Raw genomic sequence first — 17,929 nt, forward strand, 5'->3', positions numbered from 1 at the left:
CAGTCAGGCTTTGGAACAGGTAGTGTTCAGTAGTGTCAAGCCCATGGGCAGTGGGGATGTTAGTGTAGATGTAAGTGGCAGTGCCAGTAATGAGCAGAGTGCTGGATAATAAAGGAACAGGAACTACGGAGAGTTGGTGGAGGAAATGGTTGATGTCTTCCCATAGTATGATCTTGCCTAACAGCTCTCCCTTCATCCCAACCCATTGCTGTTTTTCCTTGTTACTGTTCTCTAACACATTACTTTACTCAATGTCTGATCTTCCTGTCTCTTCTTTCCTGTGTTTTGTTGTTGACTTCTGAGCCACCCTGTATCAACGGCCTCACCTGCATACAACACACAGTTACGTTACTTCATGGACTGTAGCTACAGCTTATCCCACATTCTTACCACCGATGTAATTATTTTATGGATTTCAAATTGATCACACATTCTCCCTCACCCTCACATGCTTTTCTATACCTTCCTGTGCAACATATACTTCATATGAACCCTGTACCTAACAACCTGCTCACCTCTCCCTATCCTCTCTCTTCCAGTATTCCAGCACACACATACTGACTTCACATCATGAAGTTACACCTGTTGCCTCCTCCCTTCACACACATCCACCCGCCAATCTATGTTCCACTGTATCATCTTTTTATTTATTTTCCTTATTGATCTCATTATGTTTTCACATTGATTTTAGTTTGTTTTCACCTTTTACTAAAGGTCATTTTCTCTTAAATGTCACCTTTTTTCCTATTCTTCATCCATTTTTATCCTTTTTGTGATTTTTGTATTTCTATGTATTTTTTTATCTTTCACTGTGGATCCTTGCTCTTTTCATCTGTGCCAGTACATAGAAGTTGTCCTATCCGTAGTGAGAATTTCCTAGCTTCAAACTTTGCCTCACCATCATCCCCCCCCAAATCCGACAACATGGACGCCAACCTAACATCTACAGAAAGAGCAGCAATCCACCTGTTAAAAACTGATACCAATCTAATCTAGCAGGATCTCCAGTCTGTCCTCACATCCTTAAGTCAATTCCAGAATTTCTCCCTCTCCCTCTCCCTCTCCCTCTCCCTCTCCCTCTCCCTCTCCCTTTCCCTCTCCCCCCCCCCCCCCCCTCTCTCTCTCTCTCTCTCTCTCTCTCTCTCTCTCTCTCTCTCTCTCTCTCTCTCTCTCTCTCCCCCTCTCTCTCCCCCTCTCCCTCTCCCTCTTTCTCTCCCTCTTTCTCTCCCTCTACCTCTCCCCCCTCCCCCTCCCTTCCTCCCCCCTCTCCCTCCCTCCCTCCCTCCCCCTCCCCCCTCCCCTCCCCCCACTCACTGGCTCCCTCTCTCTCACTCACTCCCCTCCCTCCCTCCCTCCCTCTCATCACCCCTTATGCCCACCACTCCCCACACTTCTACCCTCTAAATGCTTCCTAAAGTCTGTAAACCCAAACACCCAGGGCACCCCTTTGCAGCCAGTTACTTGCTGCCACACAGAGAGTATATGGTCTCATGGACCAACACCTTCAGTCTGTTACCCATATCCTACTCTCCTGACAGAAGACACCATTTCCTCCATTGACTGCCCGCAGTTCCTGTTCCTTTACCAACCTTTCCCAGTGCCTGACTAACTACAAACCTACAACCTTCTTCCTGCCACCTTGACCAGATATATTCTCACCCATAACAATGTCACCTACAATGGGCATTCACATGACACCATAATTTGCCAACCTACACATGGGCCATCTAGAGGAATACTTCCTAACGATGCAGAATCCCAAGCCCCCTCCCCTGGTTTACGTTTATTGACGACATCTTCATGATCTGGATCAAGGTTGAGGACACTGTTCTCATTACTCCATAACCTCAACACCTTCTCTCTTATTCACTTCACCTGGTTTCCTCAACCCAAAAAGCCACCTACCTTGATGTTGACCTACACCTCAAGGATAGCTGCATCTGTCCACAACAAACCAACCAACCGACACCACCACCTCTACTTCAACAGCTGCCACACATTCCACACCAAGATGTTCTTTCCATACAGCCTAGCCACCCCAGGTTGTCACACCTGCAGCAATGAGTAGTCCCTTTCCAAATATGTCAAGGGTCTCATTGAGGCCTCACAGACCAAAATTACCCTCCCAACCTTGTCCAGAAGTGCATCTCCCATGCCTTGCCCCTTCAGTCACCTACCACCTCCCACATACCCACTGTCTGGCTGCAAAGGAGCACTCCTCTCATGACTCATCATCACCCTTGACTGGAGCAACAGAATTGCGTTCTCTACCAGGCTTTCAACTATGTCTTGTTGTGCCCTAAAATGAGGCATGTCCTCCTTTTGATCCTCCTCACCCCTCTCACAGTGGTATTTTGCCACCTACCAAACCTACACAATATCCTTGTCCATCCCAACACCACCCTTGCTCCCAACCTCTCATCTCGAGGCTCATATCCCTGCAATAGACCTAAATGGAAAATCTGTCCCATATATATCCTCCCACTACCATGTATTCCAGTCCTGTAATAGGCATCTCCTAACCCATCAGAAGTGTGAAAGCAGCCACATGATCTACAAACTAAGCTCTAACCAGGGCACCACTTTCTATGTAGGCTTGACAGTTAACAATCTATCTGTGCGCATGAATGGGCATCAAACTGTGGCCAAGAAACAGCTGGACCACACAGCTGCATAACATGCTGCCCAACATGATGTGCTTCATAGCCTGTGCCATCTGGAGTGTTCCTACCAACACCAGCTTTTCTAAATTGCACAGGTGGAAACTCTGCTTACAACATATTCTTCATTCTTGTGACTCCTAGCCTCCACCTTCACTAGTTCCTGTCCTCCACACAACTACTCTGTTCCCTGCTCCCACTCCAGCAACACACTCCTTTTATCCCCCAACACTCCTACTAGTCTTTACCCGATTCTCTACTTCTCCTTTTCCCCCCACCCCCACCCCCACCCTGCACTGGCTCCCGACATTGCAGCCAGCGGCCCTGTCCTATCCTACAGCCAGCATGGCATCATCCCTAAACCCCTGCCTGCTATCCCTCCCATTCTCTGTCCCATGCTCCTTTTTACCCCCACCACCCACTTCAGTAGATTGTTGCTCACATCAGATGCTGTTGCAAATGGGCTGCAGTGTGCGGACAGTGGCCATGTCTGTGTGAGTTGTGAATTTATGTGTGTGTTTTCTATTTCGGAAGAAGGACTTTATCCGAAAGCTTAAATTTTAGTAGTCATTTTCATTGTGCCTGTCTGGGATTCAAAGCCTCTTCTATGTGGTGAGTAGCAGTCTATCATGTCCATATCGTTGTTATTGTATCCAGAAATTTTCAGGCTAAACACTTGTAGAATAATATTCAGGAAACTGATTATGATGTAAGATTTCATTCCAATCAGAACAGATCCACATTGGTAAAATATCTTGCTATACATTTCAGTGATTATCATTAAAAGAAACTAAATATATATGAGGGATCTTCAAAAATTATGTTACACATTATTAAAGGCAAGTAACTGTTATTGAATACCACATCACACTTCAAAGTGACACAGATACACAACTCTATTTTTCAGAAGAGTCACCAAGTCTCTATTAACAATGGTCTGAACATTCTGCCATGCTGTATCCTACTCGTAGTGTGTGCGTGAATGAGTGCGCTGAGTGCGGTGTCTCCTCACATATGTGTTTGAGTCAGTTGCCAACTGTAATAGCAGGGGCCGATCTCCAAAGACTACCTGTGGGAAGGATGCATATGGTATCCACTGTGCCGTCCACCAGTGACTCAAGCATATGTACGTGTGGTGCAGTACTGACTATGCATCTCTATGGTCATTGACTTGTACCATTCACACCAGTTGTTTTGTGTCTTATAATGGTGGATTCACGAGTGGCTTATTTCTGTTATTGTTCAGAGGTTTATGAACAAAGCCATATTTTGTTACTTGGATCAGTTTTGTGTATTACTTGTTTACTACATACCAACTGTTCAGTTCGTCAACATTACAAATCTGCTCCTTCATCAGGAGCCATTCTAGAATTGCTGAGTGAATGTCCTCCTCGTTAGATGCTCCTTCATTGTGCCAAAAAGATTGCCTAGACATTGTCATCTGTGGTCGGTGTTGATGACCTTCCTTCCCAATCACTATCACCTAACTTTGTGGCAGCCTCGGTCAAATTGTTGGCACCACACCACTAAGGTTCATTGCCACGTTTCATATGGTCCACATACCACCAGTATTTGGTGGTGAATCTGTGTGCATTGTAGACATTTTGCCCACAAGAATCCTATTGTGCCGCACAGTTCATCTTTGGAGATTTTGCCCACAAGAATCCTATTGTGCCGCACAGTTCATCTTTGGAGTATGTTTCCATTCACTGCGCAGTTTCACTTGCACACTTTGATGTACTTGTTATCCATACCATAAAAGAACTGTCTGTGCTGGACATCGAGAACATGTACTATGATCCACTTTTGCACAATGGTCTCAATGTGGAATGATGAGTGTAACTTACTTTCAAGTCCCTACTCTTGAAAAAGCAAATTTGAAATATTCATCATATCTTCCCTCAAGTGCTTTATAATTTTAGGGTTTTAGGTATGAAAACTTTAAATTTCTGTGCTGAGAGACTGTTGACAGTTCAAACTATCCACTAACATTTTGTCCACATTTGTGAGGGACATCTCCAGAGCTGAGACTCTAGCGACTGCGTGGGAAGCTCAAGAGCCCCGAATTCACATCATAATTATGAGCTGTATATAGAGCATCACAAATCATAATGAGATGCTGAGTGTGTGTGTGTGTGTGTGTGTGTGTGTGTGTGTGTGAGTGAGAGAGAGAGGGGGGGGGGGGGGGGGGGTTTACATCATTCTCGATTGCAAATAATGAATCATTACAACTCTCGTTTGCCCAAAATCAGTATCAGTATTTTATTTTGCTTAACTTGTCCTTCCTTTCTAATAAAATTATTATTTTTACTGCCTCTTTATACAAGCCTATATAATAATGTGTTATCTTGCCTAAAACATTAGTCTCTTCAAATTTTATTTCACTGTCTCTTCTCTGTAAAACACATTCCAGTAAAGCTGACACAGCATTTTGTATAAAGCAACAGTTCCTTTTGCGTCCAACTTGAATGGGTATTAATACTTCCTTTTGGGTTATTAATATATGCTTGGTCACGACTGTGTTGACTTATACACACATCAGCTATCATTAATGTGATATACATCTTTTACATATATAAGGATTCAGCTGTTTTCTGAGCTTTAAAATGTTTTAATCCCTTGTTTTTCTGAAATTTTTCCAATGCAAACAATTAACTTGTTCTACATTAGTCATGTGTGATTGTAAATGGCTCTCTCCTGACCCTCCCTCCCCCCCCCCCCTTCCACAGCCCTTCCAATACCTTTTACACTGATGCACTGATCAAGGGTATGTTTTCTCTTCACGTTAATTATTTTTGATCATTACAAAATGGTTTGAATATAATGACTGTAGGCACAATATTAGATTTCACAAAGTAAAATCACAATGTAATATTACTCAGTATAAATTGTTTGTTTTGTACACAGACAATTGCATTGTTTTTATCAAACATCTGATGTCTCCACAATATTCATGTAGTTACCCATTTACGCATCGAACAGTACTAAAGGGCTAAAGAATTCATATGTCAAATATTACGTCAGTACTCATAACTGGTGGCTTTTTAATGAATTGAAATGAACACTTTTTAAAATGAAGATACAATTTACTACCAACATTTAATGTAATAATACAAACAGAAAAGCATGTTTATAATTGTCACTGTTTCATATTTTTCCAATGCATTTTAGGTAACTTTTTAATGATTTACAGTTGCTAGGATAGTTTTGACTCACTTTGCACCCATTTACTTAATAACATATTGTATAAAAAAATGTACTTATTACAGTTTTCTTTTTAGGTTTCATTGAATGAAATAGAAAGTCTTTATAAGAGTCATCAGTCACACCAACAGAAGCTCTCAGTATTCTTCATGCTCCGTGCAGTATTAGCTCCTGTGATTGAAACAATAATTTTGCTGGATCGTCTCCTTTACCTCCATGAACAGGTAACTTAAAAGAATAATATGATGATGGAAAACCTTGGGTGGAATACAAACAATAGTTTGCATAAACACTGAAACTCACCAAACAGGGAAAGTGTTTGGCAGTTAGCTGATGCACAATCTGAAAGTCAAACAGCTTTCAAACTTATGTTTATATATGAGAGAGTTCGTGATATACAAACATTCTTTCAACACGGAGAATCAGATCACTGTGTTTGTGTGTGTGCCAAGCAAGGTGGCACTGTAAATAAGACACTAGACTTAAGTTCCCTGCTCAGCCATAGAGAATTAGGTTTCCCATGATTTCCCTAAATAAAGTAAGGAAAATGATGACATATTTCCATTGTAAAAAATGGCTAATTTCCTTCCTCATCTTTCTTCAGTCTGAACCTGTGTCCTAGACTATGAGTTTGTTTGCTTGGCTACTATACAATTCTTGTTTTTGTATCTGTTAGGTTCGCATTGAGTGCTGTACAGAATGAGTGAATGTCTTTCCCACACTATTGTGAAGAGACTGTAGTTACCATAAAAAATGTGTCAAACATGCCTGTTTTGACAAGTGTGTGTGTATTCATTCCTTCTGTTCTTTTGTTCTGTTTTGTATGTATTAGTATAGTGTACAAGAGTAAAAGCATGTGGAACAATCATGATAACGAAGTGTCAAAATATGGAAACTATTTCCTTAAATTTCAAACAGTCCATTAACTTTTGTGTAGAGAATATGAAGATTTGGCATCAGCAGGATGAAACAACAAAATATTAAGATAAGCCTTCAGAATTAAGAGTTCTCTTGTACATGCCAAAAGAAAGACAGGAGAAATCAAATGTAGAAATCTGATGTGTGAGATAGGAAAAAAAGAAGACTCATAAATGCTGGAGAAATGTTGCCATCCACCTGTTAAATGATTGTATTCACTTTGTCCTTGGTTCCCCCCTTCTTTCCACCCATTTTCCTTCTGCTTATTGTATAATCATTCTCTTTGTGACTCCTCCTTTACTTTAAAAAAAAAAAAAAAAGTTTTTGTGTACCTTCCTCCCACAGCCTATCTTCTCCCCACAGATTTTTGCATTTACTTAGTTTTCATTTCCATTTGCAGCCTGGTGTTTATTTTGAGTTTAGCTCTCATCTTTAGCTATCACTTAGAAGCAACCAAGTGTTGGCCCTGAGCTTTTACTCCATTATAACTTTCTAGTTATTTCTAGTAACTTGTGCATCTCACTCCAAGGTAGGATTGATTTTTTTTTTTTCTTTTCACCACTTGTCTGCCATACTATTTTTTTTTTTAATTTTTTTATTGTGTTTTGAGCTGTGAGGCAATCACTATATACAAAATTTAATCTTGTGTTTTTCTTTTCTTAACTTAGGTAAGAAGCTGGCATATTGTTTTCAGTGTACTATTTTGACCTCCTACATTCTCTCTCTCTCTCTCTCTCTCTCTCTCTCTCTCTCTCTCTCTCTCTCACTCTCTGATGCCTCAGTTTTCTTTGCCTCCCATTGATGTCATGACAAGCAGGATCCCTTTCATCCTGAGGTCTCAGTGAGCTGCCCTTTCTTTCAACCTTCTCCAATGTATCCCCCTGTTCTCCATGAGGAAGGAACTAATAATTCTGAAAGCTGGGGTAGTATGTGTCTCTTTATGTGTGCCTATCAGTAGCACTATATGCTTGTATATAATTCACCTTCAAAAGATAGGTACTGGTCAGCAACTATGTCTCCTCCTATATAATGACCCATTTGATGCAGATAGCTTTGATATCAGTGATGATATTCCAGCTGTTCTGCTGAGTTATTGTTCCCATTTCATGCGCTATATTTCAATGACTGACCCAGCTGTCTTCTACAGATGCTGTGAGTTTTGCCGTTATGTGTACTCACTGTCTGGACTCTAATAAGCAGGCAGCCTGGTGAAGCCCAAGCAGTGAGTACATATAACAGCAAAACTCTCAGGACCTGAGGAAGATAGCTGTGTCAGTCATCCAAATATTGTGCATCAAATGGATACTCTAATGTGGTAGAACACCTGGATGCACATTGTTGACCAGTCACACCAAAAAAACCTTAGAGATCACAGCTTTGATATCATAAAACAATCTTTGTCAAATGCCCTACATAAAACTCTGCCACTCTGAGATAGTCAGCTTTTCTGTGGAAATTGTCAATCTTTTTCCTCCCTCCAGTTGATGAAGTGTGAGACGTTTCTGTAATTACAGGAAGATACTGTCAGTATTCTGATGTGTATTTCAGTATGGGTATGACTGACAGGTTGCTTAAGCAACTATGTAGATATCAAATTGATCAATATTGATTGAAGCTAGTTATTTTAAAAAATAAATGTGCAGTTGAGACAGCGAAATAAAAGATAAATGGTAAATACAACACAGTTGCACGTCTATTGTGACAAGTAAGAGTATTTCAGCAGCAGTACAGGAAGAGTTAATACAAATGAGATATTATTTTTAAAAAAAGTCTCCTAAAGCTTCACTTCTATTATGAGGAGAGCAGTGTGCAGACTTGCATTGCTGTCAAGGAGCTTTAGAAATTATTTTCATCAAATATATATTGCAGCTTCAAAAGTGTTAGCCAGTTGACTTGCAGTTTAATATTTGTTCCAAGTTCCAGTAAAACCCCCAAAAGCACACACTTTTGAGTCAGAAAGCAAATGTTATGATTTTCCTTTGAGGGTGAATGAGCTTAAGTATTTTTGGTTTGGATGAACTGCCTTGACTTGACAGCATAGATTCCAGCATTGCTGTGTGGGTCCACGATTTTTCATCAGTGACAACATGTTCCAAAAAATTCAGCCATTGTCTATGAAAGAAAGTGATAAGTTTATATTGATATCAATCATTGATAATGTTAAATTATTGATGAATTTTGTGCTTTCAGGGTGTTCTGCCAAGTTAGTGCTTCAATTTTATGCACAATATTTCAATGACTGACCCATCCATCTTCTTCAGATGCTTTAGTCTTTGTTCTCCCATCTGTCACGCTGTTTGTGTCCAACATTTTCTCTCTGTCTCCTCAAAACATCACAGTAGAATTTTCCTTTGACCACACAGAAGAAATTCTTTATTAATAGTAGAAAAATTAATTACCATTTACTTTATGTTGTTGCAGATGTGATGCACCTATTTTGAGGCATGGAAAGGATGGTGATATTGCACTGCAGATATTGCTATTTTATTTCAGGGTCACAAGTGCACACCCATGATATATCAGCAGTTATAACCCTGGACAGGAAATCTGGATCATCTCTTAACTGTTTCACCGATTGTTTGCCTTCTGCCATTGTGGATCAAGTAACACACTTTCTTGATAGTTTTGGAGTTGTGTGTGACTGCAGTTGACCTTAGTGTTTGTCATCTGCCACAGACTTCCAGCCATCTTTAGATCATATAAACCACTCAATTATTCTGTCTTGGCTCAAAGCTTGATCACCAAAAGGCTCCGATACCATGTGGTACATTTCAGCTGCAGTTTTTCAGGACTGAAAACAAACATTAATGCAAATCCTTGCTATTTCAGGATTTGCAGACACAGTAGAACACAGTATAAAGAAATCAGCATACTGCACTCACAATGATAGCACATGTCAGACTGACACATGAAAGACACAACTAGAGGCATCATGTGGCAGAACTTTGTACTGCTGATTACTGGGACACAATATTCATATTCTTGGAAATTCTGGGTAGCACCTCAAAATTTGTTTTCAACTCCTGCTCAGGTTTCCTTGTGCACATGACTCCACCAGCAGTCTATAGCTGCACTCATCAATTGCATTCGTATGTTCTGGGCCAGTTCCAGGCTCAAGTGACACAAGTGGCCCCTTGGGGTGCCAAGCTGAGAGGAGTGTCAGATGTGCCCAGAGGTGACATTTGTACATAGGGTGAAAAATAATTAGCAGTGAAAGCTGACATGGGTGAAAGTATAATACAATAATCTTAAAAACAAAATATTCCAGTAGGCTTAGGGCCACAAATGAACCATTTACAAGATAATTTTGAATTTATGGCTTCGAACTGCAACTAATTTGAGTGTGAAATATTGTCCTAGTGAGTACTGGGTAGTTATAATTACAGTGCAGCTGCACGCTGAAGTCCAGTGAGGGAGCAAAACTTGCTAGATATGATAATTCATTAATTCCGACCTGATTTACACTCACTTACACAATTCATTCAGTATGGGCACTGGAGACTTTGACAAGATGCTGCATCCTTAAAATGACATGATCAACAGTTACTCACAGTAGTTCCGGTAGAATGCAAGCAACGTTTCTTGTATACTGGCCTTCAGATTAGGTAGATACCAAAGTGTCCCTGATAAGTGCATTTTTTTAGATATCCCCAGAGCCAAAAGTCACATGGATTCAGATTGGGTGATCTTGCAGACCACGCATCTGGAAAACCTCTGGAGATAACAAATTCATAGAAGGTTGCATTAAACAGGTTTTTCACTGGCAAGCAACGTGAGGTGTTGCTCCTCCTTGGATGAAAATAGGGTTTTCCACACAGTTGTGCTCTTCCAAATGAGTAATCATATACTGTACAGTGAGGTCACGATACACCTGATAGGCCCTCTGGGTGTATTCTCTTCAAAGAAGACTAGACCAACAATACAGGTGCTTGTGAATCAACACCACGCAGTCACATACATCGAGTGCAGTGGCTCTTCATCCACAACATGTGGTCTAACAATACCCCAACTCCTGTACTTCTGCGTATTCGCTGCACCCTGTAGTGTAAAATGTGCCCCCACAGAATATTGCCTGGCCACATGTCATCAGCTTCAATGCATGCCAGAAACCAATGGGCAAATTCAGAACATTGCTGATCATGAGGTTTCAGCTGCTGCGCCGTCTATCTTGTATGGCTGATCTATTATGGCTAACAATGTAAAATAAATTGCAAAACTTTCCGTACTGTTGAACATAGGATGGATAATTCTTGTGACACTGCATGAGCACTAGCACTACCCAGGCATGTGCTGCATGGTCAGTTACAGCAACAGCAACCAGGTGTCACACTAGGCTCCTGCCACGTTTCCGAACTTCAGTATCATCTTCTGTAAACCATTTAATAACATTGAGCCTCTCCTCAGTCAGTAACACTCTCTCAGTGTAGCACCGTAATTGCTGCTGTTTACATAAATAGTTTCACTAACCGCACACAGTCCCTCTTGTCGATAGCCGTACTGTTCATTGACATTATGCTTTGTCAAATGACAGCTTGGATGTCATACTATTGTACAAACAGTGTATAATGCCAGATTTGCTCCTCACTGCCAAAATTGGAACTATTTTTTCCAGTGTTAATTGGTTCTGCATTAATGCAGTAGCCTATCTAACAAGTTTCACTACCATACGATAATTACTACTCACACTGGATCTCAGTGAATAGCTGCACTTTAATTATGACCTCTTGCTACAAATTAATCCCCCTCTAACTGTGCTCAGATTTTGCCGAAGGCCTACCATAAAAAGAAATACAATACTTCTTCAGCACATTACATGTTACAAATTACTGTTCACTTGAACTCGTTAAAGAAGTTTTTACATGTCTTCCTCACATTTTGAAACATTTTTCTCTACAATGTGTTACGAATCATTTCAGACATCCCTGTATCATCTTGTATACATTGATAAGAGCCTACAATTTGCTGCTCCAATTCTTCAGCCATATCAGTAGGAGTGCTGCACATGTCACCTAAGAGATGGCCCCAGACATAAAAATCCAAAGGATTGAGTTCAGGTGACCATAGTACAGGCTGTGTTTGGCCTGTCGATCTTGGAACATATTGACTTGTTAGATGTTACATCAGCAGCAAAATGTGCCGTATCATGCAGGTACAACATTCCCGTTGTTGCACAAGATAAGATAGGCCAGGGATTTGAGCTCAATTAGATGGCGACTTAATCAGAAAGTGCTAACTAGAACAATATTTCATAGAAAGCAACCAAAAACTGTTACATGGGTTGTTGAAAAGTAAAAGATCTGACAGAGAAGGTATAAAAGTGAAACAAGTGATGGTAATATTATCAGGGATGTGGAACACATCAGGAAAGTGATGAAGAATTATTTTGAAGTCTCAATGAATGGGGAAAATGAACAAGAAAGTGACTCTGAAGTAACTGAAGTAAAGGAAAAACAGCATCCAATTTCTGCGGCAGAAAATGAAAATGCTGTGAAACAGATGAAATTTAGGGAGGTGGTCAGAGTAGGTGAGCTGATAGCAGGTATGATTAAGGCAGCTTGAATCCAAAGAATACAGTGGATATGGAAAGAGAACAGTCCCGAATGATGGGAAAAAGAGAATTATAATACCATCATTTAAGAAACAAAGTACAAAGAAGTGCACTGACTACTGAGGAATCACATTGCTATCACATTGCCTGAAGATTATGGAAAACATAATAGAACAGAGACTGAAAAAAATCTTAGAACATCAATTTGAGGAACAACAACATGGATTCAGTAGTAATAGGGGAATGATAGACCTCATTTTTCCCCTCCATCAGCTAAAGGGGAAGTATTGGGGAAAAGGAAAACATCTGATAATAGTGTTCCTGGATTTGGAAAAAGCATATGACTGCATACCAAGTGGTAAAATATGGGAATTCTCAAGAAAACATAATGTCCCTAATTCACTAATTAAAAAAGTTCAGATGCTATACGGAGGTTGTGAAAGCAGTGTACAAGTAGGAGGTGAAAGATAAAAATGGTTTAAGACTAGGAGAGGTGTTCAGCAAGGCAGTTCACTTTCTCTATTACTCTTCATTACACTTAACGGATACAGCCATGAAAGAAACGAAGAAAGTAGAAAATGAAAATATCAGTGCTTATGCTTTTGCTGATGACATCACCATTTGGGGAGAGATGGAAATGGAGATTCAGAGGAGGCTGGATTACTGGACTAAAAAAATTAAAGAATTCAAGTTAAGACACCCACACCTTGTAAGATCATACTGGAAGGAGAGAGGGTTGACTCTGTGAAAAGTTTAAATTACGTCACTAGTGTCATTTCAAGTGATAGAAGTGCCAAACGAGAAATTTTGTAGTAGCAAAAGATCCAGCTTCTTCCACCAAGTACAAAATCTAATCTAGAACAAAGTAGTACCTTTCAGAGCTACACAGACCATGTATAAAACATATCTCCTGCCAATCATGTCATATAATCTGGAGGTCTGTGTCATAAATATGGGAGAAGAGAGTCAGATACAGGCATGTGAAATGAAGTTCCTTAGATCAGCCCTACAAAAAGCCAGGAGAGAGAGAATCAGGAACGAATATGTAAGGAGGGACCTGCAGGTGAACCACGGAGGAAAGAATGAGTGCTGCAAGATTGAGATGGTTAGGTCATATGAAGTGAATGCACATGACTCGAACTCTACGTCAGTGTTTGTAGATGGAGGTGCCAGGAAAAAGACCAACTGAGCAGCCTAGGAAGAGATGGACAGATAAAGATCTTGAGAGGAGTAACATGGGATTCAGTGGAGAGAAAAAAGCTGTACAAGGACAGAAATCAATGGAGACATATTGTTCGCAAAGGTCCTACCTGGTTTGCTGTAAGGAAACGATGATGATGATGATGATGATGATGATGATGATGATGACAGTACTTAACACAGATTCAATGGCAGGTTGTAACCACACATTTGCAATTGTCTTTCAAATGGCTCATTTGTAAATCCATGTTTAGTAGATGTTTTTGCGTCTATTGTCATATACTTTTACAGGTCAGTTTTCACTATTAATTGTGAAACACACTATGTATATGAATAAAAAAAATTTCCTGAAAGCTTTTAAAGATATCAGAAATTTTCTAAAATGGAAATGAATTGTTTCTTCTCTTAATATTAAGCACTGAAATAAGATTTAGAAATTTATTTATGTTTCTGAAGAAATTCTGTGTATTATTTATTTTAAAATAAAAAACAACCCACTTCCATGATTGCTAGATTTTTTAATTATTTTTAAAGTTTTTATTAAGAGCACAAGGAAAGGCAACTGATGTGGGGGCTAATAATATGTTACTTGTCCGGTAAACTTTTCTTGAATCAGACCAGCTTACATTTCACTCTTGACAATGAATTTAGCAGTTTACTTAACGAACTGCAGGATTGTTTATTTTCATACTTAATTCAGTCATAGAAAAGAAAATTATAGACTGAAAACAAGATAAGTTGTATGCACAATATACCAGGTGATATTACTAAGGATGGACTAATCAGTATTACCAATTGTTCCTAAGGATGGACTAATCAGTATTACCAATTGTTCCTTAGTCATCAGGCCCTTGCTTGTAGAAGGCAGGACATATATATTTGTTTAGCATATTATCTTGATGAATCACTGAACAACATTTCTTTCTAATATTGCTTGCATTCTTTGAATATCATTGTTGCTCCATGTCTAATGAGAAAAACATTGTACAATTGCAGGGAACTGCAGATGCTCATCTAGTGCAACTGTTTGATCCGGTCACATCACCAAGGTGTTATGCAGTTCTAGCCATAAAACAGAGCAAACTGGAAGTTAATACTTCATAAACAATGGGTTCAATGTTAAACCTTATTTATGCAAAACATGTCTTCTCGTGTTCTGATTGTGCATTGTGGACTCAATTTTCTGGATGGATTCAGAAAAATTCTTTTTGTTACCATATTTCCAAATGATGTAGTTATATAACTGTTCAAGATCAATTTTGTCTTTTAAGTAAAATGATTTCAGTGAGAAAGAGTGGGCCATGAGAGAGTTAACAGCTGTGGTATTCTTGAAGGGTCACATTTTATCACTTAGTGAAAAAAGAGAGAAAGGGGAAGCAGAATGTGATTCATAATAAAACGCTCATTCCACGTGACGAACGGATATGGACAGAAATTTGTTTGTCTTTGCAGCGGTCCTCTTGATACTGACTAAATTTCAGTTTAATCACACTGAAGAGAACCATTCTAAAATATCTCAGATGTCAGATTTATAGTTATTCTGATGTTTCATAATGATGAGGCAAACAACCAAAAGGGTTTTATTCAAACTGACACTGGCTGTGGAAGCCTGTGTTCTCACTTTAAACATATTTTTGATAATGCAGGATGATCTAGCCTGGAACCCTTTTATTTTCTGTACTGTATTTTAAGTATTCTTTCACACACTGCATCATAAGACTTTATTTTAATCTTCGTTGAGTTCCATGGAGAAATATTGTATTAATTGTATCTGTAGGAACTGAAACACCAGAAGTGTATTAATGTGGTAGTCTATTCTGTGTTCATCTGTTATTGGAGTAAGAATATAGCAAAGTGTTTTCAACCTTTCTTTTTTCACTTTAGTTATAAGTTACTTTTAAATAGTATATATTGACACTCCACAAACTGAAATGCACAATGTGATCTGCAACTATAAGTTTTAAATCTATTTGCTGGATGTATTATTTCAGGTCATTATCATATTCCTCTTCAAACAGCAAATTCTAATAAAGGTGCTGAAGAGAGCTGCCATGTACACATTACACAGTAACACAAGGTCTTAAGTAATATTAATTTATGCCCTGTGACTTTATTTATTGGACTATTTGGTCATAGCTGTAAGACATTGTAATACATTTTGGAAACATTATCTTGCAGTTGCTTGAAGTGACACTGTGAATCTTATGTGTCAGTTCATTGCAAAATTAATAAGGATACTTATGTGGGCTACACCATCTGATCAAAAGTATGTGGACACTTACTAGTGGACATTTATGTAAGTTGTGTCCTTCACCCTTATGATGGCTTGAACGCTGATGGGGTCACTTTCAACGAAGTGTCTGAATGTCTGTGGAGGAATGATAGTCCATTCTTCCACCAGAACCAAAACCAGAGAAGGTAGTGAGTGTATTTATTTATTATTCTTTACAATTACAGCCTATTATCTGAGAAGCTAATTTAGGCCATAAAACTCCCAATTTCATGGATGATAATAATAATTTATCAAATTAATTTTTAAATTAATTACTTCTTCCTGGTACTTAATGAAAAAGATAATACTAAAACTACATGTACCATTACACAATTGCAATAAAATCCTTAACCAGTTACCCAATTGCTAATACTGGTCTTAATAATACAAAAGCTGTTCTGTTTTTGTTCTTTTGTTTCGGTGCATTTAAACTGTAGATGGATTTTTTGTGCTACTGGATCCACCTTCATACTACCCTGGTCAACAGCCATTGTCTGTTGGATTCCTTGGGCATAGGATAGCACATCAGCAGCATTTCCACTATAACAAGCAATTTTACGATTCACTGTTATATCCTAGAATTAATACTTCTGTGATCACTTGCACCAGTGCAATGTAAACAGTTGAGAAAGCATTTCATTCAGTGGTCACCAACCACAGTAATCTTCTTTCCATCTGCAGTGTGTGTTTTCTAATGAGGATGGCAGTGTGATGATGTGTGGTTGACTGCCTCATGAAGTTTTCCTTGGCCTGCATGGACACTGTGGTTGCAGTATTGTCCAAGATGCGACAGGTTGTTACCTGCTTTTCAGTGTTAGTATGGGATCCAACATCCTTAATGCCAGACTGCCATTACCCACGACATCGTTGTAGAGCACACAGTCCCACAGTATGTGTTCCAGAGTGCCCACACTGCCACAGGTGTAACTATCATTCATCTGTCGTATGATTTTGTATAGATATGTAGCATACAGGCCATGACCAATCAGGTAATATATCAGTCAACTCATTAGGCTGAGGTATCTCATATGTTCTCTTGCCTGTGCCTGAATTGTTCCATTCATTTTCTCACAGTTGTAATATGCAATCTTTTATTAATTTTTCCACATTGGCCTCAGTTACTTCATGCTTTCATTTGATTGCTTTCTTTAACCAATGAAGAACTCGCTTTTTCCTAATTTCCAAGCCCAGCAGGCATATCTGTATAATTTCTAACAAAGCGTCATTCTGGGTAGCACGGTAGGCAGCCATTAATCTCAGTAGCACTCCTCATTGAACTCTTCTCATTAATAAGGCTGGCTTCATGAGCTGCAATCTGTGAGCCCAAATGCCTGCACCATATCCTACAACTGATGCTAATATAGACTGGTGGTATGCTCTGTTTTCAAGGGAAACTGAAACTGCCATTTGCAATGGCTATAATTTTGTTCAGCATGTTTGTAACTTATTGCCTGCCTGCTCTATTAGATATTTTAATGTGTTTCTTCTAATAATTACATCATTTGATTTTATTTTAGGATTTCTTACCAAGTTCCCTTTCAGCAGGAGGTACATAGTTTTGTGCAATGCTAGTGACAGTTTGACACTTCAACACCATCCTTCAAGTTCAGGGAGCACTGCATCACATTTGTCTCCTATAATTCTTCTGGAGTCACCACTTGCAATGAACAGCATGTCATTTGTAAATGCTACCAGTCCACTTACATTACTGCAGTCATGTAACTTCTGTAATGTGGGCCCCAATACCAAATCCCAAAACTCTGGACCACACACTGATCCCTGTGGACAGCCTTTTGTTATTGCCTTCATTATTTCCTTTCTTGAGTATATTAAAGAAGCATTTCTCCCATGTCAGTAGTCACTTAGGTAAATGTACAACTCCTCTTGACCCTCCAATTCCCTAAGGCAATCAAAGAAAGACGGTCACCATAGGTTGCCTGAAGAAGCAGAATTATCGATCATCATTGCTAGAGCATACGTAGAAAAAATATCAGTCACTGCTGGGCTTGCACTATTAATTGTCATTAGTTGACTTGCCTCTTCTAAACACATACGAACATGTAGCAGTCTGTGACCTTTTTATCTCTTGCATAATAATTTTTCAAATATCTTGCCAAGAATTTTCAA

The 17,929-nt window shown here is 39.3% G+C and overlaps 1 protein-coding gene across 1 annotated transcript in view; it reads left to right on the plus strand.

Moving 5' to 3' along the window:
• The window catches only part of LOC126416428 (probable methyltransferase-like protein 25), a 66,177-nt gene extending 50,783 nt beyond the window's left edge, over nucleotides 1-15,394 (plus strand). Inside the window, exons 3-4 of the mRNA XM_050084187.1 lie at nucleotides 5,942-6,088; nucleotides 14,527-15,394. Coding sequence (XP_049940144.1) covers nucleotides 5,942-6,088; nucleotides 14,527-14,634 — 255 coding nt within the window. The 3' untranslated portion in view covers nucleotides 14,635-15,394. The remainder of the gene's footprint in view (nucleotides 1-5,941; nucleotides 6,089-14,526) is intronic.
• The last annotated feature ends 2,535 nt before the right edge of the window (nucleotides 15,395-17,929 follow it).

Source organism: Schistocerca serialis, chromosome 1, assembly GCF_023864345.2.
Source record: "Schistocerca serialis cubense isolate TAMUIC-IGC-003099 chromosome 1, iqSchSeri2.2, whole genome shotgun sequence".
NCBI classification, from domain to species: domain Eukaryota; kingdom Metazoa; phylum Arthropoda; class Insecta; order Orthoptera; family Acrididae; genus Schistocerca; species Schistocerca serialis.